General features: G+C 53.2%; 1 protein-coding gene across 1 annotated transcript; it reads right to left on the reverse strand.

Moving 5' to 3' along the window:
* Positions 1-644: 644 nt before the first annotated feature.
* Positions 645-12,883, reverse strand: ARX (aristaless related homeobox). The gene is made up of 5 exons (XM_042975077.1): positions 12,481-12,883; positions 9,875-10,754; positions 7,188-7,233; positions 4,041-4,369; positions 645-1,800 (listed from the first exon to the last, which is right to left on the reverse strand). The coding sequence occupies exons 1-5, from the start codon at positions 12,674-12,676 to the stop codon at positions 1,560-1,562; spliced, it is 1,692 nt and encodes a 563-aa protein (XP_042831011.1). The 5' UTR covers positions 12,677-12,883; the 3' UTR covers positions 645-1,559.
* Positions 12,884-23,114: the final 10,231 nt, after the last annotated feature.

The raw sequence follows: 23,114 nt of genomic DNA on the forward strand, positions 1-23,114 counted from the left end.
TTCTCCTCCTTTCTCTCTCTCTCTCTCCTCTCTCTCTCTCTCTCTCTCTCTCACACACACACACACACACACACACACATACACCCTCCTCCCCGAGGGTATACCTTGTATACCTTGGAGCCCGCCCCCCTCGGAAGCCAGCGCCTCGGCTTCTTGCTCTCGCCATTACCTGTCATCTCGGACCGCGCACTTCCTTGCTACGTGGCACTTTCCACGAACAATTTCCTTCGCCTTCCTAGCTAAGACTCCCGCTCGCTTCAAATTTCTGTCTCCACGATCAACAACGCCTACGGTACGGCCACCCACCCTCGAGTCCACCCTACGTCCGTAGCCCGGGACCCTCGGCTCCCGCTGCGGAACGACCCGTGGGAGCCGAGACGCGGGAGGAAACTGCGGCGGCGGCGTCCTTAACTTTTGCAGGAAACCCGAATCCCTTTGAGGATCACATTCAAACCAAGGGCCTCTGCCAGGAAAACGCGCATGCAAATAAACCGAGGAGGTGCCGGAGCGCCAGAGCACCCACCCCCCCACCCCCCCCCCCCGCCCCCGGCCTCTGCGGGGACCTGTCCGCTGTCCCCTCAGCGCTTGCATAGAGCATTCACACTTCCTTTTGTTAAACATATAATTTTTTTTTATTTTGAGCGTGACACTTCTCCACTAGATAGCAAGGAAAAGTGATAACAATTACACATTACACAAAAGTACTGTACCATTGCCTTTATCTTGAAGGTTTCGGAAGCCTCTACAGTTAATAAGTTAAATAAAGGGCTTGAGTACATAAATATTTGTCTAGGAACCCTACCGTATCTACAACACAGTAAGAATCTACAGGAGGACAAACTTTTACCATACCACGCTGAGTGCAATTGCGTTATAACATTTCAAATATACAAAGCTCTGTTCTTTTTTTTTTTTAATAACAATGGTATGTACAGAATCAATAATCACAGTTTGGTGACTTCAACAGTCCATATTCTAGCAGAGTATTTCCCTTTGGTTTGATATAAAAACCTTGGTTGGTGTATGATAAAGAAGAGAACAAGAACAAGACGCCCCTTTCCGTTAAGTGCACTGTTAGCTATCTTACAGATTCGCATTCGCTTCCCTGGCCCTGGCTTCACACCGGGGCCCACGCTGGGGGGATCAACTTAGAGCGCCAAAATGCTATTTAAGAAAAAAAAAAAAGCTAAGTGGGGTGTCAGGAGGAAGAGAGGTTGGGTTTCTTAATTTTTTAACTTCAATACCAGGCGTCTTGGAGAGAAAACCTCCCCGATATTTTCAGTAAAGTAAGAGCGAGAGAGAGTGGATGTTCAGAGTCGGAGCGAGGTTGGCAGGGGCAGGGGCAGGGGCAGGGGCGGGTGGACAGCCAGCCGAGGAGGTGCCACGTCCGGTAGCGCCAGGGGCTGCCTTGCCCGCATCCGGGCTGCTGCGAAGGCGGCCGCGCTCTCTCAGTGCCGTCTCGGGAGTGTGCTGGTCCTCTGTTTCCATTTGGTCTTGAGTGGTGCTGAGTGAGGTGACCTTTCGGGGTGCGCCCGGGGCGCGAGGGTGGAGGGCAGCCTTTAGCACACCTCCTTGCCCGTGCTGGTGCCCGGCAGGATGTTGAGCTGCGTGAGCTGCGCGGCGTGCTCCTTGGCCTTGAGCCTCAGCGCCGCTATGCTAGAGGCGCGTCTGTCTGCGGCCGCGGTGGCCGGGTCGGCCAGCGCGCCCGACGCCACCGCGCCCTCCACGGCCGGCGTGGGCTGTCTCAGGAGCGCGGCCGCGGTCGACGCGCTGGTCAGGGGGGCCATGGTGGAAAAGAGCCTGCAGGGAGAGCAAACAGCGCGGTCACGGCCTCGGGAGCTGAGCGCGGCGCCGGGGACGGCGTTTCCCGCCGCCTCTCACCGGGGGAGCGGAGGGCCACAGAAGGACGCAGACGGGCGCCGCCGCAGAAGCCCGGAGTCGCAGGGCTAGGGTGGGCCACGGGCTGGGGAGCATGGGCGCTAGGCTGGGGTGCTCTGAGAGGCCTTTACTAGAGCAGGGAACCGACGGAGGGAAAAAAACAAACAAAAAAAGGCCATGGGGCCAGAGAGCCTGAAGGGAGCAGAGCCGGGGCGGAGGCAGGTCCTGCGACCCAAACCCTCACGGCCCAGTTGCTTGGATTCTGTGGTTTCGCCTAAGAAAGGGTTGTATTCCCAGACCCGGAGCTCCACTTGCCAGAAGAGAGAAGAGAGACAAAGAGAAAAAGAAGAGGAGAGATGGAGGAGTAAAAAAGAGAAAGAAGCGAGAAGGTGGCATTAAAACTGAGCAAGACCTAGGCTGCAGACCTTGTACTCTTCCTAGGGCGCCTTCCGGCCGGGGACTCCTTTTGCCCTGGGAGAGCTGGCCTTCTTTGTCGGCCTTCCCGCCGACAAGGCCGCCCTCCCGCGCCAGACCGAGCTGCCCGTGCCCGGCCAATGACCGCGAGGTGGGGGTGTGGGGCGCCCGCCTGTTGATTTCCGCTCGGTAGGCCGCTCGGACCCGCCCGCCGCCCCGCGTCCGGGTGCAACGACACCCCTTCCCCATCGCCCTCCCTGTGTCCTGCAGCCTCTCGCCCCAGAGAGCCCCCCGAACCCGTGACCCCCGCGGGCGGTGCACGGCGACGCCCAAGCCCGGGACCCTAGTCCGTGCCACCGCCTCCAGTCGGCGCCGGGATTGCTTCTCGCGGCGCCTCCCTCCACCTCCTTCGCACGGCACAGCGGTCCTGCAGCCGAGACCAGAGCCGTCCCCGGCCACCCCACCCCAACTACCACCCCAACCCTACCTGCCCCCCCTCCTCCGCCCCCCCCCCTCCGCCCCACGCCCATGGTTTTGGCTCTGGGCTCCTGCAGGGCTAATTCTCAGTTTCCGTCATTAGAAATGAGCCCACCAGGATTCGAGGAGAGCCTCCCGCTTCTCCCAGGCCACCTTCTACCCCTCATGCCACCCCCACCGCACTCCTCTTCCAGCCTCTCCAAATCTCTCAGGTGCTCCAGCCGGGGTCTGCCGGCTTTTATGAGCCACTTGTCAGAAGGGAAAGGTGGGGGACGCGAGGTACACAGGACTTAAAATTGTTTGCTGAGAAAAAATAAAGGGTGTCCTGGAGGGGGCGTAAGATGCTCTGGTTCCACTAGGTAAACTGAGTCACTAACTACACACTTCGGTGCACTTGCTGTTTATTTTATCGGTTTGTTACGTGAAACTACTTCTCCTTCGTGTCTTTTTTAAAAAATTTTCTCTAAGATGATTTTTTGTTAAGTGGCTGCGCCGTTGGATGAATCTATTATTTCTTTGTTCTCGCAAAGAGAGATCATTGAAGCTGCATTCAGTTTTATTTTCACTGCACTTTCCAACTTAATACATCCCTCCTTTGTTTCTTTGTCTGTGTGATTATACAGACTTTTTATTTCATCATTCGATGTTCATTTAAAGAAAGGGAATTATAATATACGATGAACGGTTTCTTTTATTTCGTTGTCTTGTGCCGCAGTGAGGGTCGGGGCTTGCACATATGGGGGATGGCTGGCAGCGGGTCACTTGAGTGACAGGGAAGTTAGAGTCTGGGGAAGAAAAAAGAGTTCTTTGCACCCAGAGGGCCCCTGGCTCCAGGATTCCTGTAGAAGCCAGGGCTGTGTTGCTCTGCCAGGCCCTGAAGCATGGGGAAGGGTTTTGGCCAAATTGGAAGAGTCATCCCAGCTCTGTAGCCTACACGTGTACACGTTTACACACACACCACCTATGGCCTGAGCTGGTGCTTCCTTCAAATGGTACTTTCACAGCTTCCACTGGACACTCCTGGTTGTCATGGTTGTTGTCACTGCCACCGCCCTCCCCTATGCCACTCGGCCCCAAGTCATTCCCTTCAAGATCCACATTGAGGCAAAATTAGAGAGTATTTTCTTGGACTAAATCTCTAAGAGTTGGCCAGAGAGCAAAGATGTGGTGTAGCCACTACCTGTCTCCTGTCTCCGGCTCCTCCCTGACCCCAGGCTCTCTGTGTGTATTAGAGAGACAGACAAGACAGACTCCCCGAGGCCGCGCGTTACCTGCCGAACGCAGGGCTGATGAAGGCCGGGTGTCGGAACACAGCGGCTCCGAGGAAAGTGCTCAGGCCCAGCGGCGCCCCGCTGGGCGGCAGGCTGGCCGAGCCAGGAGGCGGAGGTAGGCTCGGGAAGGCGGCGGCGGCGGCGGCAGCGGCGGCCGTCCAGGCCGAGTCGAGCGCAGGGTGGTGCGGGGGGAAGGGGCTGGCGTCCAGGTAGGGGCTCAGAGGGTGGGTGGCCGACAGCGGCCCGGGGAAGGGCAGCCCCGGAGGATGGGTCTGAGCGCCCGCCTTCTCCCGCTTGCGCCACTTCGCCCGACGGTTCTGGAACCAAACCTGCAAGGCGGAGAGAGCCGGGGTCGGCGGGGCTCCGGACGCGCGCCCCCTCCCCACCCCCCCCCCGCCCCCCACCCCCACCGCTGGGAACCTTTCCTCCTTTCCACTGAGGCCGGCGCCCACTCGCTCCTCTCTGGCCTCGGGTGATTCAAAGACACCTCTAGGGCCAAACAAGAGGCGAAAAGGAGCCCAAACTTAAGGCCAGCAGGAAATACAGGACAAGCAAACCCTTTCCAGTGCGTATTTCAAATAGCCTCGTTCCTTTCCCAGTTGGAAGAAAATGGTCCCGTGTGTTTAGAGATGGGGACACCGAGGTTTAAACGTCTCCGCTGCCATTTGCTTGCTGTGCGTCTTTAGGCACGTCACTTAAACCTCTCTCAACCTTGGTTTTCTAATCTGTAAAATGGTGATGATAAAACTTCACTCATAAGGCTGTTATGTGCGACGAGTAGCACAAAGCATGTGAAAGCTCGGTTGGATAGGGACTCTTGGCTATGGGCAGCCACCCAGAGATGAGTAGGTATCAGCCTGTCGCTGCCCATCAGCTATTCTCGCGGATTTCAGGTTTACCCAAGAGCTGGCAAAATCTCTGCTGTGCTGAAGAGGGGACCTCAGGAAGGCTGTTCATTTATTCTTTCCAGAAATATTTACTGAACACCTAAGAGCACTAAGCTGGGTTCTGAGGCTTGGGGGAAGCTGGGAGGGAGGGAAGGAACACCCAAGCAAACAAGCCCGCATTGTGGGCGCCAGTCCTCCGTGAAAGGAAAGACGGGTTAGGCGGCCTGCTACGGGCAGGGGCCCTGTGTAGGGCCCGGCTCCACCCAGGAAGGCACTGACTGCGTGGACCAGGTATGCAGCAACCTGGACAAATCGAAATGAGAGTGCAGGACGGCTGTAGACGTTACACGTCTTCAGAGCTAACAGGTCTTTCTTTCTTTGCAGGATGTGGTTTAAATAGGCTATTTAAATAAGATAGTTCTAGGTTTGGGGGAGATTTTTAGTACAAGGTATCTTCCTAATTGTTAATAGAAAGCAGTTTTAGTAGAGACCTTTACCTGAAATGTGGCAGCTACCATAGTCTAAAAATAACTCCCAGGCGCATGAAATTATTTTTACGTGACCTGTTCGTCACACCCACAGCTAAGAAGATATGCTCCTTCTCCCCTGAAGGCATTAATATTTTTAGGTTGGGGTTTATGCCTGCACACAAGTCTAAAAATTAAGAATGAACTCCGGGGCTATACAGAGTTATATTAAAAACATAATGTAAATGATCCTGGAGGAATTTGTTTGGGTTTTTTTTTTTTTTATTTTAAAGACATCCACGCCTTTCATATAGACACATTGGAGGCTGTCTTTACTAGCACTAGTATCTAAGCTTGGCTTGACTTCTAGACAGCCACATATGGCAAGAAAAATCGAGAATCCAAATCGTTTGATTATTTAAAATCCTGCTGCACAGGAGCCCATCCATAACATTCCACAGCCCTGGAACAATCTATTTGTGAATTGGAGAAACACTCTAGTGTGGAAATTCAGAGGCTTGAAAAAGTAAGACTAGATGGGACCAGGCTGGGTGGGCAGCTTTTGTGTATCCAAATCTGTCTAGACGAGAATATCCGCCACTCTTCGATGGCAGTGAAAGGAGTAAAGGAGGGGAGGGGGGCAGGGGAGGCAGAATGCCCTCAAAGAACGTGGAAACCTTTTACAGACAGATCATCTCTCCCGGCTCCACTGCAATTATCAAGATGTCCCCCTGCAATTCCTCATTATTGAATTAATACCTCTGAGGCCCCCCAAAGGTAAACGAAAGGACTCTAATAATTCATATTCACTTAATTACATCTTCTCCAGTGAATAGGGAGAGAGGAGAAGGGGAGGGGGCGCTCTCTTTCTTTTTAAAAGTTATTTAACTTTCCCACGACTCGTTCCCCTGAGCTGAAAACACGGAGTTGCTGTCACATCTCTGTTTGACAATGGAGAAATGTGTCAACAGAAGGGAGGGGAACAGGCCTCATCATTAGCCCTCTAATGCAAGAAGCTGTTGTGTATTAAATGAGCCATATGGAATTTATTGTGCTTTATCAGCGCTTGATTTTGACTGTAAAGTGATTCACTCAGCTCCTAACCCAGGGACATCTGTTTTCTGTTGGCCGTCGGGGCTGCCCAGTGTTGATCGTCTCTCTGGTTATGAGGCCTGGGTTCGGAAATGCACTCTGGTATGGGGCTGCAAACACCTTTAATAGCATTGCACTCACTCCCTATTAGATCAATGTGGGCTCATTGCTATAAAAAATGGGAAATCAAATAGCATTAGCCAGCTCCTTGTGCGGGCGGAGGGGAAATCAAACAGCATTTTGCCTTCAAATGGCCCTGTTTGTTCTAGCACTAAGTGGGCTTTTATGAAGCCCGATTGGAGACTTAATCGCAGCCAAATACCTGCTTGGAGCTGAGCGGATTTGTCTAACAACCAAATCCATGCTCCATCCCATTATTTCAATCAGGAGAAGTCACTCCTCCGATTGTTTCCTACAGGGGCTGTGGAACCAGGGGGCTCCTGACTGCATTTCAGGGACCCTGAAACCCCTCTTCTGATCCCGGACTCCTCCCTCAAGGCTCCCAAACCCAGAAACCTTCCCCTCCAACCTCCCAGGTCTCCATATTTTAATCTTTTGGGGCATGTGTGTTTGGATCTGCTTTTCTGATTCTGCTCCTCTTCATTTTACAAAGGGGGTCTCAACCCACACCAGTTCATCAACTCCCCTCTCTCCCACTCTCCCCCCACCCCTGCCTCCCCGCTCTCTGCAGCGCAGCTCACCTGGACTCGGGCCTCAGTCAAATCCAGCCTCATGGCCAATTCCTCCCTATAAGAAAGTAACACACAGACAGGAGGTCACAGCAGGCTCCAGCAAACCTTCCCAGCCACCTTCCCCTTTCTGGCAGGCTTCCTCCACCAGGGCCTCTCCTGGCTGCCTGCCTGCCCTCACCCCCAAACATATGGGCATCGTGATCCCTTCACCACTCGAGTGCCTACTATTTGATTGAAAACAAAAACACACGACACGTTGCTTGATGTAAGATATTGTAGTGTATCATCCTATATTCAAGAGTGACAAGCGTGGCTTCTTGAGTCTCTAAGTCGAACTGGGCACTCGGATTCGCCCCCACTCTCCCTTAAGCCAGAGTTAGACAAGAAACACACAGGCACACGACGCGCATACCCTGTTTTTGTCCTCATATTACATGCGAGAAGAACTCAGCACTCAACCACAAATTTTTTTTCGTGCCCTTGGTTTCTTTCTGCCTTAAAATTTTTTTTTCTGCCCCCTCTTTTCTCTCTCTCCCTCTCTTTCCAGCTCTCCGCCTTTCCCTTCATCTCTCTCTCTCTCCCCCGCCTCCCTCCCTCCCTCCCTCTTCCCTTAGGTCATACTCCCCATTACCCTCTGGAGATATGTTAAGCTTGTTAAGAGTTCAGTGGGGTAATTTTTTGATTAAACAAAATTCTGCGCACCTCCTGACTCCAGTGCCCACTGCAAACCCTGCCCATCTCAGGGGAAGTCGATTTAACTGAAACCCTACCCCGTCATTGCAGTTATTACTGCGACAATTAAGGCAAATAGGAAACCATTAAGATGCTGTAAAATGCCTTGCGTACGACCTGTTTACCGAAAATCTGAGCTTGAGAGAATAATTGGCTGTACCCCCGCTAATATGGAAGGTCGGGGCTGCCCTAGCCTGGGACCTGGGTCCGCACTGCCGGCAGGCCCCCCAGTCCACACTTGAAACTTCAGGACCAGGAGGAAACCGGCTCACCAAGCAGCACAGCGCTTTCGGCCGCCCCCCTGCTGCAGTGAGCACCAGCAAATCTAAAACCTCACTGTTGGCTGGCTCCCTGCCCGAACTAAGGAGCTCTAAGTAACCCCCAGTTGGAAAGGGGTGGGCACGGGGCGGTGAAGAGGAGCTGCCCCCTTTCACGTACTATGGTTCCCCCAGGAGAAGGTAAAAAAGGGCGGACCTGGGTGCCAATGGACACCACATCATTTTCTTCTTTTGAAACACACATGTGTGATAAATGCAAAAAGCAGGTCGGCCAGTTACCTATTGGACAGCACACACAGATTTTAAATTTTGTATTCTTTTTTAAAGAAAATGAAGGGACTGGATGATATAGGGAGGACCAACTTTAGCTCAAGGGATGACCTAGTTTAGTGTATGCCAGCACCAGATCAACTCTTTTCCATTACTGGTTAGGAGAGAGTCTGGCCATTACTTGCCAGATCAACAACACTTTAGAGCTGGCTCGGGCCTCGTCAGCTCTGAGCAGCAATGTCTCCTGCGGTTCAAAAGGGTGGGCAGCTTTCCGCTTCTAAAATGCATATTGAAAAGCTGCACACGTCTTGAGTGAACAAGCTGCCGGAGCTTGACAAGCCCTGCGCCAGGCAGACACCCAGCCCTCTCTCCCGACCTACTGTAGGAAGTTTGCCCAGACGCTGGCTCCTCGCCTGAGCCCAGATCTTGGCTGTAGGGTGGGAGAGGAAGGCCCCCAGGCAGCCAGCGCTCCAGGTTGGATGGATAAGCTGGGGCCCAGGGGCTCAGTCGTCTCACCTCTTTCCCCAAAACACTCGGGCAAGAGGGAACTGGAGCGTGATCAGGCGGAACACCCTGGCCGGACAGCCGTCCGAAGAGAAAAATCCCCCCAGCTGTTTGGTCCACTGTCTGACTGGCTGCCAGCATTCATGTCCCACCCCTGTAAACCCGTGTGCATGAAATGAACGCTGGGCTTAATGTGGGGGGGGGGGGGGAGAGGACAGCAATGAGAGGGGAAGATTCTGGCTGCTGCCCCCCAGATGTACAGATACCAAATCCTGTCCAGTTCTGACTTCCTGCCGTTATTTTAGGAGTCCTCAAACGACAGAACTTGATTGAGTCTTTTTTAAAGGCCTTCTCCGCAGGCACGGGCTCCAGCTCTACTGTGAACAGCGAACAGCGTAACTGATACCCACCAGTCTCCTGGGGCATCAGGCGGGGGTGGCGAGCGCACCACACAGTGGCCAAAAATAGCCCCTGTTTTTGCCTTGGCCGCGAGGGCCCCGCGGCGCTTCCTGCGCCTCGCCGGGGACCCGGCCGGGACCGAAGCGCCCGGGGTCCTGAGTATGTGCGCTGGGGTACGCGTGCCTCCAAGGTGGTGCGTTCAGGCACCCTTTGGAGAGGCCGTTCTTCTCTAACTAAAACTCGTAATTTGAAAAAATTAAACTGGAGAGACTTTGGGAAGGAAAGAAATCATCCCAGTCCAAACTTAAAGCCCGGAGTAGGGGTGGGGCTGGGTGTGGGTAGTTTTTGGTGAGCAGGGGTGGGTGCACTGGGAGGGCACACCTGGGTAGAGTCCAGGAGCCAAGCCCCTGCCTCGAACCCGGGGCCCCTGCCCACCCGCCTTCCCTCTCTGGGGCCCGCGTGAGCTCTCCACTAGCTACCGCCGTGAAAGCCGCGACCGCCCCCCTCGCGTACCTGGTGAAGACGTCTGGATAGTGCGTCTTCTGGAAGGCCCGCTCCAGTTCCTCCAGCTGGTAGCTGGTGAACGTGGTGCGGTAGCGCCGCTGTTTGCGCTTCAACAGCCCCTCCTCCGAATCGCTGCCCGCTGACAGGCACACGCTGTCCTCGCCGTCCTTGCCCTCAGCGTCCTCTGGGTGCAGCAGCAGCTCCTCCTTGGGCGATAGCTCCCCGCCCTCGGTGGCCACGGCGGCGGCGGCGGCGGCGGCGGCTACCGCGCCAGTGGCGGCCACGGCACAGCGCCGGGGCTCCTTGAGCAGCGCGCGGGCGTCGTCCTCCAGCAGCTCCTCCTCGTCGTCCTCCAGCAGCTCCTCTTCCTCGTCCTCGTCCTCTTCATCCTCCAGCAGCTCCTCCTCGTCGTCCTCGGCGCCCGTACCGCCACCCGCCGCCGGGGCGCCACCGGGGCCGCTGGCCGCGCCGAGGCGCTCGTCCGGGTGCGCGGCGCCCCCCGGGCCACCCAGCTCGTCCAGCGCGGGCGGCGGCGGCACGAAGGGCGCCCCGTTCTCGCGGTACGACTTGCTGCGGCTGATGCTCACCTGCGGTGCCTGACTGATCTTGAGCGTGTCCCAGGCCGCGGCGGCGGCGGCCGCGGCGGCCGCGGCGGCCCCCGCGCCGTCCGGCCGCTCCCCGGGCCGCGCGTTTGGCGGAGGCGGCGGAGGGGCCTCCCCGCGCGGACCCGCGGTGGCCGTGGCCGCCGCCGCGGCCGCCGCCGCCGCAGCCGCCGCCGCCGCCGCGGCGCCCTGGAGGAGGCGGCCCCCGCCAGGGCCGTACAGGCGCCGCAGCTTGGGCGGCAGGTGCAGCTCAGCCTCGAACGGGGCGCCGCTGCCCTTGGGGGAGCCTGCGGGCAAGGGAGAGCGGTCAGCGCGCTGGTCAGCCGGGCGTCCCCGCCAGAGCCGCCGCCCGAGGCCGGCCCGCCACTGCTCTCTCGGCGCCTAGGCCCCGGCCCCCCCTCCCGCGTGCTACCGGACTTGGACCCCCTTCTCTTTCCCACTTTTCTTGCTTTTTCTTTTTCTCTCTTTCTCTTGTTTCTTTCTCTTTTTTCTTCGGTCCTCCTCCGCCCCTCGCCTCTCTCCTTGCCCTCTCCCACTCTTCCCTTTATTTCCTTTCTTCCTTCCTTTTACCTCTTTCTCTCCCTCTTTTTCTTCCTTTCGTTTTTACTTTCCTTCTCTTTTTCTTTCTCTACCGTCCCCCCTTTCTTTCCTCGTCTTTCTCTTCTCCCCCTTCCTTCCTTTTTGTGCGCTTTCCGCGCTCTCTCTCTCCTCGTCCTTTCTTCATTTCTTTTTTCTTTCCCTTTGCGCTCTCTCTCACTTTTTGCCCTCCTCATTTCGGGGCATGGGAGAACCTGAAAACATTCAACAACTTGGGAAAAAAAATCACTGCCACCCTGAAAACTCTGAGCACGACCTCTGCCGCTGCTCCGCCACGCAGGCCCAGGCTGGCGAGAGGGGCGCTGCCCTGTGAGCGACCCCTGGGGGGGCTGAGGAAGCGGCCCAGTGGCCCTGAGCGCGGGCCGTGCCCCAACCGCCCGCAGCTGGAGGGGGCGACGGCTCCTTGCACAGAAAGGCAAAGAAAAATCGTCCTGGAGAAAATTGGCTCCGAAAGGCCTGGGAGGGGGCATAAGGGGGGTACAACAGGCACAGGCCGCTCTTTCCCTTCGAGGAAGCGCCTGGCATAGGTGCCACTGCAGGCTAAAAAAAGAAAAGGAAAAAGTCAGTTTTATTTTAAACGGCCCCTTCTCTGCCATCTGCTCCTGTCTTCCAAGTGGCGCTGCGGCTGGACCGCTGGATTTGGGATTTTGAAAGAAATCAACAATTCTTTCCCTGTGATACCTCTGCAGTCAGCTCAAGGCGAAACTTGAGCGTAACAGGTTCGGGGCAAAACGACGGTTCTTTTGGAATTTTTAATTAAAAAAAAATAAAACCTTTTAAATATTTCAACTCTATTTTTAAAAATAACACAGCAGAGAAAAAATAGTACCCAGAAGCCTCACATTTCATACATTTCAAATACAATAAGGAGCATTTGGGTAATCCCAGCGAGATGTTTTCTGCGAAGCTTGGGTTTAAAAGGTCACAAGTAATCTACAATTAAAAAAAGAAAGAAAGGGCGGGGGGAGGGGTGGGGAGAACACCGCATATAAAGAAATCCTCCAGGGAGGAAAGACCAAGGCTCAGTCTGTCTGGAGACCCCTATTCACAGCTTTAGGGGTTCTTGTCTTCAAGTTGTTGTTACAAGGGTCCACCAGGCACCTGCTGTTTCTGACCTGTCGCCCCTCTTCAGAGCACTCCCAAGGCCACCAAAGCGGGTATTTAAACGACCTCAATACCGAGAATTTAAGCCCCCACCCCCTCCAAAGCGATGCTTGGCCTCTGTTTCTGGAAGCAAAGAGGAAGAGGCAGCCCCTGGCGAGATGTTTGCCGCTCTTTGAGACACCAGGCCTCAGAGTTGTTCTCTGTCTTTCCTCCATGTCCACCTTGACAACCCCAGGCCCCTGGCCCCCGAACATCAAACATCCAAACCAGTGCCCAGCGCTCTGTGTAGGTGCCTGGTGAGCGCAACCTTACCTTGCACGGCCTTTTCCTGGTCGGCGCGGCTGGCCAGTGGGGCGGGCAAGCTCTGCGCGGCTCCCAGCAGCCGCATTTTGCAAGGGCTCCTTCGGCCCAGGATGCTGTCGATGCAGTAGGAGGAGAGCAAAGTTGGAGATTTACTTTTGCACTCGGGCCTCTCCGAGCAGCCCTCCTCCTGGTACTGATTGCTCATGGCTGGGGCTTTTTTCCTGGGCGCAGAGAGCGGGGCCGCTGGCTGCCTCTCCTGAAGGGTGGGATAATGGGTGTGTGTTGGGGGGGTGGGGTTAGATGGCTGGTTATAGTGGATATTACTGCGGTCTCTGCGCCTCTCTGTCTCCCTCGGTTGCCGGCTGTTGCCTCCCGCCCTGCCCGCGGCCGGAGCTCGCCCTCTCCGCGCTCAGGACAGGCAGTAACAAGTGTAGTGAGCAGCGAGCGCGGAGCTCTGGAGTCTCTCTCCTCCACGTGCTGAGAGGCGCACTGTGATTGGCTCTCGCCAGAGGCCGGGCTGCGCCGGGCTGCGGGCTCAGCGCAAAGCCTGGACTGGAGTCCGGAAAGGCCGGCGAGGGGTTGGGGGGGGCGGTGCGGAGGCTGAGGGGACAGCAGGCTGTCACCCAAACCATTTTTTTCTTTTTTTGTTTTTAACTAACAACTTTCTAACTTATCCATCTTCGTCCCGCAGCTTCCCCTTTAACCCTTCAAGACTGGCCCAAAGCTCTAGCTTATTCTGATGTCAGGCCTGTGGGTGCCACTTGGGCGCCGTGCGCCCCTTCCACCAACCAGGGGACCTTGCTTCCTGGAGGCGAGGCCTGGAGGCTCGCGTTCAGACTGACTTGGTACTTTTCAAAGCCAGGATTGCGGTCCCAGGACAGCGCCTCGACCTCAGTGGCGCCCAGTCGCCGTCCTCTTTAGGCCGGACGAGCCTCCGAGGTGTCAGGGGGATGGCCGCCAGCAAACAAACGCTGTTTGAGCGCTCACTTTTGTCTTGTGGCCCAACGCCTTGAGCAGTTAGTCTTCACCCTGAGCCGGGAGGCTGCTCTCTGGTTTGCAGCGTCCCCCGACTTCTCTTACCTCCGTCTTTAACTCTGGGAAAAGTCCGCTTTAAGACAAAGCTCGGCCAGTGGAGCGCGGCCTTCACTAGAGCAGTTACGGGGCAAAAAGGGACAGGCGAGTGTCGACTGCGGGGTCTGGGAGTCTCCCTCTTCTCCCCAGACTCGCTTCTCTCTTCTTTCCGCAAGTTCGCTTCCACTAGTTAGGCTGTCACCCCGAGGTCGGACGCTCCCAAATCTCATGCAAGGAGCGGAACTGTGGGGGCCCTGAGTGCTCCAGGGTGGGAAAGACCCAGGTTCTGCTGCTACCAAGTGTGAGCGCCTACATTTCTGAATTCTTAGGGCCCGGCTCCCATTAGCAAAGGTAAGAGAGTGAGCCTATGATTGAACGAACGCGTTTCTTCCCAAACAACTTACTGCGCGTCCAGCACTGAGAATCGAGACCAATTGGGACTGAAGTTGGGCCAAGCCAGTGCGAGGGTTTGGCACGAACGCCCACTTTTTCTGGGTGCTGGGCTCAAGGGACTGCCAGGGGCCCCGACGCTGGCAGGGTGGGGGCAAGGGTGGTGGGTGGGACAGGGACCGGCGAGGGGGAATCCACGCCGGGTTTTCCTCTCTCAACCCCCTTCAATATGTCAAAGAGAAAAGCGTTTTACAAAGGATTATACTTGAATCACTTACAGTCAGTATTTAAAAATACAAGAATGCATAACTGGGATTTTTTTTTGCAGCCATAAACATCTGCATAACTCTTGGATGCGGGTGGGTGGGCGGCCGACAGATTGAGCTGGCTTGGCTGGAGCATTCAGGATACGACTTGAGGAGGATGAAGGGTTGGGAATGGGTATATTAATATTGTTAATACTAATGCTGATATTACTACTACTATTAAAGGCAAGAGGAAGAATATGTCTCTCTGTGTCCTTCTCTCTTTCTGTCTTTTAGCTTGATTCTCACCAGTTTTTCTGACACTTGGATGTTCGGACCCGGGAACGGAGGAGTCCCTGAGCTATCTCTGACATTTGATTTTCTTTTAAGCCCTGCCTGCTGGTCCAAGGCACCTGGGATATTCTGCCTTTCCTGCATTCCTCCTTTTTCCATCCTCATCAACAGTTCGGCGTTTTGATACCGTCCCATTCAGCTTTCGATTAACATTCGGCACGCCGATTTCTTCCCCAGCCGCGAGAGCCCACTCCTGGGAAGCGGGTCTGGACGCAGCTGTAAAGACGCGTCGGTTTCCTCCAAGCCTCCAGCCGCGGACCCTCGCGGGCGTCCCAGCGGCTGGTCGCTGGGAGAAACAGAGGCACTTTTCCCTCACGGGAGGGCCCTGCGTCGGAAATCCACAAGACCCGGCTGCTGGGTGGCTCCGTGACTTCAGAGTCGGCTCCGCGCACGCAAGGAGTGGGCTGAAAATGAGTCCAAAAAAGATCGTGTTAAACAAAAAGAGACACAAATGTACAAATCATTTCTGAGAGCCTAACAGTGTTTCAACTCTCTCGGTGGAAGATTTCTTTGCTTCCGTCTCTCTCCTCCCCCTTCTGCAGCTGTTCTCCTTTTTTTAAAAAAGAAGTCGGACTTTCTGCTGGGGTGTATTCTAATTTTAATCATCCACTGTAAAAGGGGAGGTTAACATAGACTTTCTGATTCTGACTTAATGACCCCTGGAATTTAATTCTATTAATAGAATATAAATGTGTTTGTTTGGGAAACCTGTTTGGAAACACTAGATTTGTTATTTTATTTTGTTTATTTTTGGTATTTCTAATCAATCTTCCCCAGTGAGGCCGCTATTGGGAAGGCACATCCATTCACTTTGGGGAGAAGGGCCTGACCCAGTTCACTTTACACCCAGCAGCCCTGAGATAATCTTTGTCACAATTCAATACCAACTTCAAAATCTACAATTGACTCTTGCTATTCCCAAAAGATTAAATTAAACAACAACAGAAAACTTTTCTAGCATACCCCCTGGAAGACAGAATCTGCTGTCATCCCCAGAGTGTCTAACCAGAATATGGGTTTAAGGTGTACATGTTATCCTATTTGTTATTTAAATTTTTTTTAGATAAGCTTTACACCCAACATGGGGCTTGAACTCACAACCCTGAGATCAAGAGTCTCATGCTCCACCAACCGAGCCAGCCAGGCACCCTTCCTATTTGTTATTTTAGAAAACAAAAATGATACTTCTCATATCTAGGAAGAATTTAGCTGATTTGTTGAGTAGGTAAACGTGTAAGAATTGGGCTATAGGATGTGTATAAAAACTTTTAGTTCAGCCAATTTCATATTTACTGTCATCTCTCTTTTACCCACGAATCAAAGTAATTTCATTTTACTGGCAACATTTTTCACATTTGTACTTTGAAATTCACAACTCCTGGTTCCTCTTGTATTTGAGGTCTGTAACTGTTGGTCACCACCACCACCACCACCCCCCCCCCCCGGGGCTGCCTAGAAAACAATAGTTTGCAGTTCATTTGCCTTTAAAATCAATCACTAAAATAAAAATGACAGTTATGGTCAGAAGTGAGGGTCAGAAGTGTTTAAAACTGTTGTTTATGGTGAAAGACGAGGCTTGTCCCCATGACTGGAAATAATAATTACCTAGAAGAGGCAGATGGAAGAAACTCCTTTCTTTTCCGTGGTGAGAACTAATTCTACACTGCAGTTTCAAAATTATATTTGCAAGAAATGCAGGCTAAGGGGCTGGCAGTTTGATGTCATTATCCAGGGGGAAAATGTTTGCAGGAGAGTTAACCTTGCACACTTCTCATTTCAGATGTTTTAATTTACTGTGCAATATATGCATAGATAAATAAAGCAGTGATGGGCTTTCAGCCTCACCGGACACTCAGGTCCCCTTAAATTATGCTCAACCTCTTCAAAACATATATTTAAACAATAGAAATAAACTTCGTTGGACTCTGGCGACCAATTTGGAAGCCATTGGAAGGGAAGACAATAAGTCCTGATTACACTCGAGGATTCTCTGTGATGTGATATCCCCTTTGCCAAGTCATTTTGCTGTTTTATTTATTTAATTTTTTTTAACAAACTTTCATTCATTTATGGTCTTCCGCAACCTGCTAATTTAACACTGGAGCGCGTTATTGCAGTGTTAGGAGGAGAGAAAGAGGGAGAGAAAACAACAATACTGCAATGATCCAAATGATACAGTAGAATTATAGCAATTATAGTTCTACTTGTGGAAGAAAACCTTGCTGAGATCAGGCAAACAAACTGAAGCCTTGTGAGGATAACAAGCGTCGGGATTGACAGCCGGTGCTGGGAAGAGCCGGAGGGCATAAACAGAAATATTTGCCTCCCCCCCCACCCCCCCTTAACTCCAACCAGTTAAGGTTAACCTCCTCAAATGCTGCCTTCAGAGTCTTATCCATTTCAGGGTATGCATTTTATATACAAATCGAGGTCTCTCCTTCTGGAAGTCTGGTAATAGGCGGAAAATACAACATAATCCGCTTGCCTAGCTCTTGGTCCTCGCCTTCTCTGCCCCCTGCTTGCCCTCCACTCCCTACCCCTGCCTCAGTTCTCCCCAAGGCTGCTGGGATCTGTCTGCGGACGGTGTTTGTTTGTTGATGTGTTTTCAAAGAATCAGCCTGCGGAAAGGTCCAAAGGCACTGGTAACTTGGATTTCCAAGGAAGACTCCTTGGTGTTTGCTGATCCCCCCCCCCCCTTCTACGCGCCCTGTCGTCCGCCTGAACCCTGGGTTCCACCAACAGGGCTCAGCTGTGAGAGGTTTGTGGGGAAGCAGTGCTTTTGGAAGCGCCCCGAAAACCATGGCCAAGCTCTAAGGTACCGACGTGTGGGTGTGATCACTGCGTTAGGACAGCTCCCCTTATTTGCAAACCTCGCCACTTTTGGTTACCCATCAGCAGGCAAGGATGGGGGTGGGGAGGGAGAACTAGAGAGAAAACAGACCCACCCCCATCCCAATCATCCACCCAGGCGGCCAACCGAGGCATTTTTCAGCCTTGCTCTAAGCACAAAGCCAGGCGAGATGGTCGCAGGCTCACATCTGCCCTCGGAAGGCGGGGGTGGCTGGGGGTGAGCAGAGGAGCGGGAGGTCCCCCCCTTCCCACCGGCGAGAAGCAAGCGGTGGGGCTCTCACCCTGAGTCCCTCGGCGGGAGCCCCTCCCATCTCCTGCCGCACCATTCCCCAGGTTTCCAGACCAGAGAGGGAAACTTCTCGGCGCCCTGTAATCATCACCATCAGGTTTCTCCTCTCCAATGCCGCCGGACTGCGGGACCCTGAGTGCGTCCAGGGTCGAGGCGTCCCGGGTGCAGCCAGCGTTACTCTGTAGCTGTTCCTGGCGTCCCCGGACGTGGGGGGCGGGTGAGCGGAGGGCATGGGTGGGAGTTCACGTAAAGGAGCAGCGAGGGACCCAATGCCGGCGTCAGTCCGGAGGCCCAGCCGACCCCGGCAGTCGGCGTACTCTCAGGGGAGTCCCCCTGTCGGGCTCGGCTCGGCTCGGCGCCACGGCCAGAGCGCGCCCCCTAGCGGGGTCTCCGGGTGGGCCGGGCCCTTCAGCCGCAGCCTCTGGGCACTGAAGTTGGCAGATCCTAGTGATACGGCAGGAATGAATGGGGGAAGAAAACAAAAGCCTTGGAAACATTTCCAAGTGTGCAATAAAAGACCCATCTGTACCTTTCTTCTCCAGCGCGTTCGTGGTTAATGTCCCCCCATGCGCGCGAGAGGGGAGATAATTGCTGGGTGGATTCTTGCTGGCGAACCTCAGGAAACACTGGCCCGAGAAGTGGAATGATTGGGGGTGGGGGGAAGGCAAGCATGCGGAGGCTGCAACACCAGCCTGAGATCTGAATCTGCCCGCTGGGGTGTTCATGGGGTCTTGGCCGCCTGTGCCCTCAGGTTCCTCAGTCCCTGGTAAGGGGTCATCTGAAGGTAGCTACTCTAATATTTCTGTAACGCCACATTCTGGCTCTGCGACCCCCTCCCACCTTCTGACTCTAGCATACTCCACCTTCGGATTATAGGATTCTCCAGTTTTTGCCTCCGTGATTATCACCCTCCCTTCTGTCTTCATGATTCCTCCACCCTTCTGACTCGGTCCCACACCCGTGACTTGACGGCCCCCTATTTTCTGACTCTCAGGGAATCTGACCACCGCCCTGCTCCCCTTCCCCAGGCACCACTTCCCGCCGGCAGCATCTGCATCGGGAGATCCTCAACCCCAGATTCCACCACTCTCCGCTACTCCCAAATCACCTACTCCCACTTGGTCTGGCCAGAAATGCAGAAAAGAGAAATGCAGGGTTCATGTCCATCCCCTTTGGATCAATCTGAAAATGTTGAGTTTTCTCGAAGCTCTTAGAACCTCTGGTGAAAAGTTACTAATGAAGACTTTACAAAGATGAAAAATTATTCTAATCAATCCATAACTTGGTATTTCTTTTGCACTAGTGTGTTAAGCCTCACCCATCAATCAGAAAAACACAAATCGAGCTTCTCAAGATGTGGAGTGTCTACATGCATACGTCCTCAGCCCTGCAGGATTTTAAAGTCATGCTAAGGCCACCAAAACATTTAATGGGTAAGGCCTAGAAAGGAGGGTCCAAAAATAGGAGTGATGATGGCTCTTTACAGTCTCTTTTTTTGCGTTGTGTCTCGCTAATTGGGAAGTTCAACACCAGGTTTTCCCTGCCTAGAAAAGGCTGGTATTTCAGAGTGGGGGGAGCAGATGGAAGGGGTCCTATGGGAAGGGAGGTGTGGGTGTCCCCGTGTTTAATTAAGAGTTGCATTGTGTTGAAGGGAGGAGGGAAGATGCCAAGGCCGAGCAGCGTTCTGTTCCCTTCGTCACAAAATAACCTGCAAGAAAGAAAGAAAGAAAGAAAGAAAGAAAGAAAGAAAGAAAGAAAAAGAAAGAAAAGCCCGCGAGTAAGACAGAGCCGGCTCTCTGCAATAGATACCATTAGAACCACACTGCCTCTGGAATAAAGCTATCTAATTTCCTGCCGCAAATCACTTACCCGATCAGAAAACACAAATAGCTGAACAGAAGGGGGAAAAAAATAGAGGAGGAGGACGAGGACGAGGAAGAAAGGCCCCCGGAATAAAAATAACTGCGCAAAAGGGCTTGCATTCCACGCGTTGACAGGCGTCTCCTCCAAATCTGGGGCAGTCGCGTCCTCCCCCAACGGTCCCCCTTCTGCCCCCGGATTTGCCAGCCCACCCGGGATCCGTTTCGGGGACACTCAGCATCTTTGGGGGGAAAAGGGCGGCTCCCCAGCCGCGAGGAGGGCGATGGTGGGGCAGAGAGCTGGGACCCTCCCGGCCTAGGGGCCTCTAGGGGCGGCGGAGGCCGGGTTCACCGGCCGCGACTTTGCGTTCAGGCGCCCTCCGGCACCGCTCGGCCCGGGCGGTCTCGGTTTCCCCGTCGGGAAGGAGGCGCCCCCACGTCGTGTCGCCTCCGGGCTCTCGGGGACCGGGGGAGCTGAGCCCCATGGCGCTGACAATTGACGGGGGGGGGGGGGGGGGGGGAGAGGGGGGAGGGTGTGGGCGGTCAGCGCCCGGAGCGGGAAGGGCGCCCACGAGAGGGCGCGGGCGGGGGGTGGCCTGCGGGGAGAGGCGCCGGGACCTCGGGTCCCCGACACCGCCCGGCCCTCGAAAACGTCAGCGGTGGTGGATGCGAGCGGAGAGTCGGGGCAGGAAATGGGGGACAAGAGCAAAACAATCTGCCCAGAAGCAAATGCACACCGAAAGATAGCCTTGGCAGTTTTTCTTTGGGGATCCAATGAGCTGATCTCAGATTTTTTTTGAGTGGGAAATCGCAGATTTCTCACAATCGCCTGAAATGTTGTGTTGCATGCCTCTGAACATCACATTCTTCCCTCTGAACATCACATTCTTTCCCGCACTTTAGACTTTGCGGTCTTAGCACATTTTCTGGCACCCGGGAGCAGCTTGGTATAGCCTTTCTGTCCCGAGAACTGCATGATGGCTGTGGGCGGATACAGGATATTTGATTTGAGCAAATGGCAATTGATTTTTCATTCTCGTGAGGGTGGGGGCTGATTGATCTCACCTCCCTCCCCCCTCTCCCCTCCTTTTTTTTTTTTTTTTTTTTTTTTAATCTGGGCCTCATTTTCTTTCCTCAATTCCCCTGTTACTGCTATTGCGGCCATTTCATTGTTTATGATTCGCCCAACTTAACGCTCGCAAAAGACGAAGAAGAAATTAAAACCAATGTATTCTGCTCAGAGAATCCCAAAAAGGCTGCAAAGATTGAAACCCACAGTTCAAGTGAATTTGAGACCTAGGAGTGATTTGTACTTATTTCTTTTCATGGATAATAGAGAGTTGGTGTTATCTGTCACTGTATGTTCTCTCTAATAGCTCCAAGACTATAATCTAACAGGTGTAAAATTTCCCTTTTGTGAGAAGGGAAGAGACCACCAACACTATCTTTTAAATAGTACAAATAGAAAATGCAGTTGTAGACAGTCTTCCACCCAGGAGAATCAATTCCCAGCCCAACTTGCTTTCTCTCTTTCTTTCCTATCCAGGCCTGGTTTGGGGAGTAGGGTGGTGTGTACCCCACACAGAGGGTTGTAAACAAAGAATGGCTGATTGGAATTCTAGGGCCCCAGGCAAAAATATCCAGAAAGGGCTTTTCAACTCTCTGCCAACTGCAAAAGGGACTGCTCATCAAAGAAAATGCCTGTCGTTTATTTCACCCACTTCCCTTCATCTCCTCCAAAAATACGGCCCACTTAGGTATTAGGCATCACAGGATAGGGAGGGAAGAGGCCGAGACTTGTTCCGGGACTCTTCTTTCCCCACGAGGGCCTCTCTGCAGCGGGCGTCTGGTGAGCGCCTGTTTTCTTCCGGGATGGGCCTCGTTCGCAGAGGCTCATGGGCATCCTTCGTTCTCAGGCACCCCTTCTACAAGTTCCCCTACCTTCCAAGCACCCCATCAACCAGGCCTGGCTCCCCCAGCGTAGAACGCAAAAGGATCTCAGCCAGAATGTTTTGTGGAAGATGGGAGGGAAACTGGCCCAGGAGACGGCTGCCCCTTGATCTCCTCGTGGACCAGCTCCCGCCTGCTTCTGCTAACCCTCCTCATATCTTCATCAGCTTTGGGGCGGGAGCATTTTGATGTTATTTATGTAAAAGAAACGACATCAGAGTAACCTTTTTAATGCACTACACTAAAGGGAGATTGAACTATAACTTTGAAAATTGTGACATTCCAATGAGAGCTATATTAAATTGCTTGAAAACATTTTGAAGGCATCATTGGTCTTGTCTGTAGTGGTAAGTGAAACAAAGGATTTCACAGCATGTCGGGTTTAATACTAACTATGCTCCTAGTTAAGACTTTCAGCTATTAAACAGAAGAGAGGAGAAAGGGAGATGGTGACACAGTAAATGAGGGGGGTGGAATAGAGAAGGTGGAAGACACCTTGGAGAGGACAATCCTGAGTATTGACTGTGTGTGTCAGCCATCATCCTAAGTGCTTTTCACATGGACTGACTGTTTTCCTGACAACCCGATGAGGAAGGTTCTGTCATAATCCCTCTTTTACAGATGAGGAAACTGAGGCATGGAACGTGTGACCAGATGGTCCCGGTTTTCCGGAGGTTTGTCTGGTCTTCACACAGAAAGTCCTATGTCCTAGCCAGTCCCTCAATCCTGGACAAACTGGGGTGGTCGACCACCCTAGGCACGGGAAGGATTAGTTTGCCCAGAGACACAGAACTGGAGCGAGGATGTGAACCCAGGCGATCTGACGCAAGTCAGCAGCCCTTCCCTCTGTAAATCTTGTCCATTTTGCAGATGAGTAACTTGAGGGTCGGAGAGAAATTAACTGACTTGTCCACAGTCACAGCTAGCTAGTGACAGGCGGGATGCTACAGTTTGGGACTTGGGAATCCACCCCCTTTCTACTTCTATAAAAAAGAGTTTTTGTGGGGGTGCCTGGGTGGCTCCGTCAAGAGTCTGACTTCCGGCTCAGGTCACGATCTCGCGGTTCGGGAGTTGGAGCCCCGCGTCGGGCTCTGTGCTGACAGCTCAGAGCCTGGAGCCTGCTTTGGATTCTGCGTCTCCCTCTCTCTCTCCCCCTCCCCTACTTGTGCTCTCTCTCTCTTTCTCACAAATAAATAAACATTAAAATCATTTAAAAAAAACGAGTTCTTGTGGAAAACAAGGTGACTTTTTAACAATCTTGAAGATAAAATTAAGGGGGCAAAAAGAGATAATATCCAAGATAAAAATGTATACCATATTCAGACACGCATATCATCACTACCTGGAAGTAAGAGAACATGGAGAAAAAGGAGGTCACCTATATTGTAAACACAATTTATAATGAAAGACAATTTAAAAATTGCAATAACCAAAGAAAATAATTATATGGAACATGTGGCCATTAGGCAGGGAACATTTTAACTCTCAAAAGCATTTGGGGTATTGTTCTGATACCATAATTGTTCAATCATGACGATCATTGTTCTACCTCACACCCTCCTCAAAACTGGCAGCCCCCTGCAGTGTTCAGTGTTTCCAAACAGCTTCTCATGGGCCCTTCACAGAAAAGTTTGA

Source organism: Panthera tigris, chromosome X (genome assembly GCF_018350195.1).
Source record: "Panthera tigris isolate Pti1 chromosome X, P.tigris_Pti1_mat1.1, whole genome shotgun sequence".
Lineage (NCBI taxonomy): Eukaryota > Metazoa > Chordata > Mammalia > Carnivora > Felidae > Panthera > Panthera tigris.

What these genes read in the sequence shown, in the direction of transcription:
- ARX (XM_042975077.1), bottom strand. Translation starts at nt 12,676, where the DNA reads ATGAGCAATCAGTACCAGGAGGAGGGCTGCTCGGAGAGGCCCGAGTGC. An exon ending in CCAGGAAAAGGCCGTGCAAG is followed by an intron (nt 10,755 to 12,480) that starts GTAAGGTTGCGC and finishes CCTTGCCCGCAG; the next exon opens with GCTCCCCCAAGGGCAGCGGC. An exon ending in TGACTGAGGCCCGAGTCCAG is followed by an intron (nt 4,370 to 7,187) that starts GTGAGCTGCGCT and finishes TCCGCCTTGCAG; the next exon opens with GTTTGGTTCCAGAACCGTCG.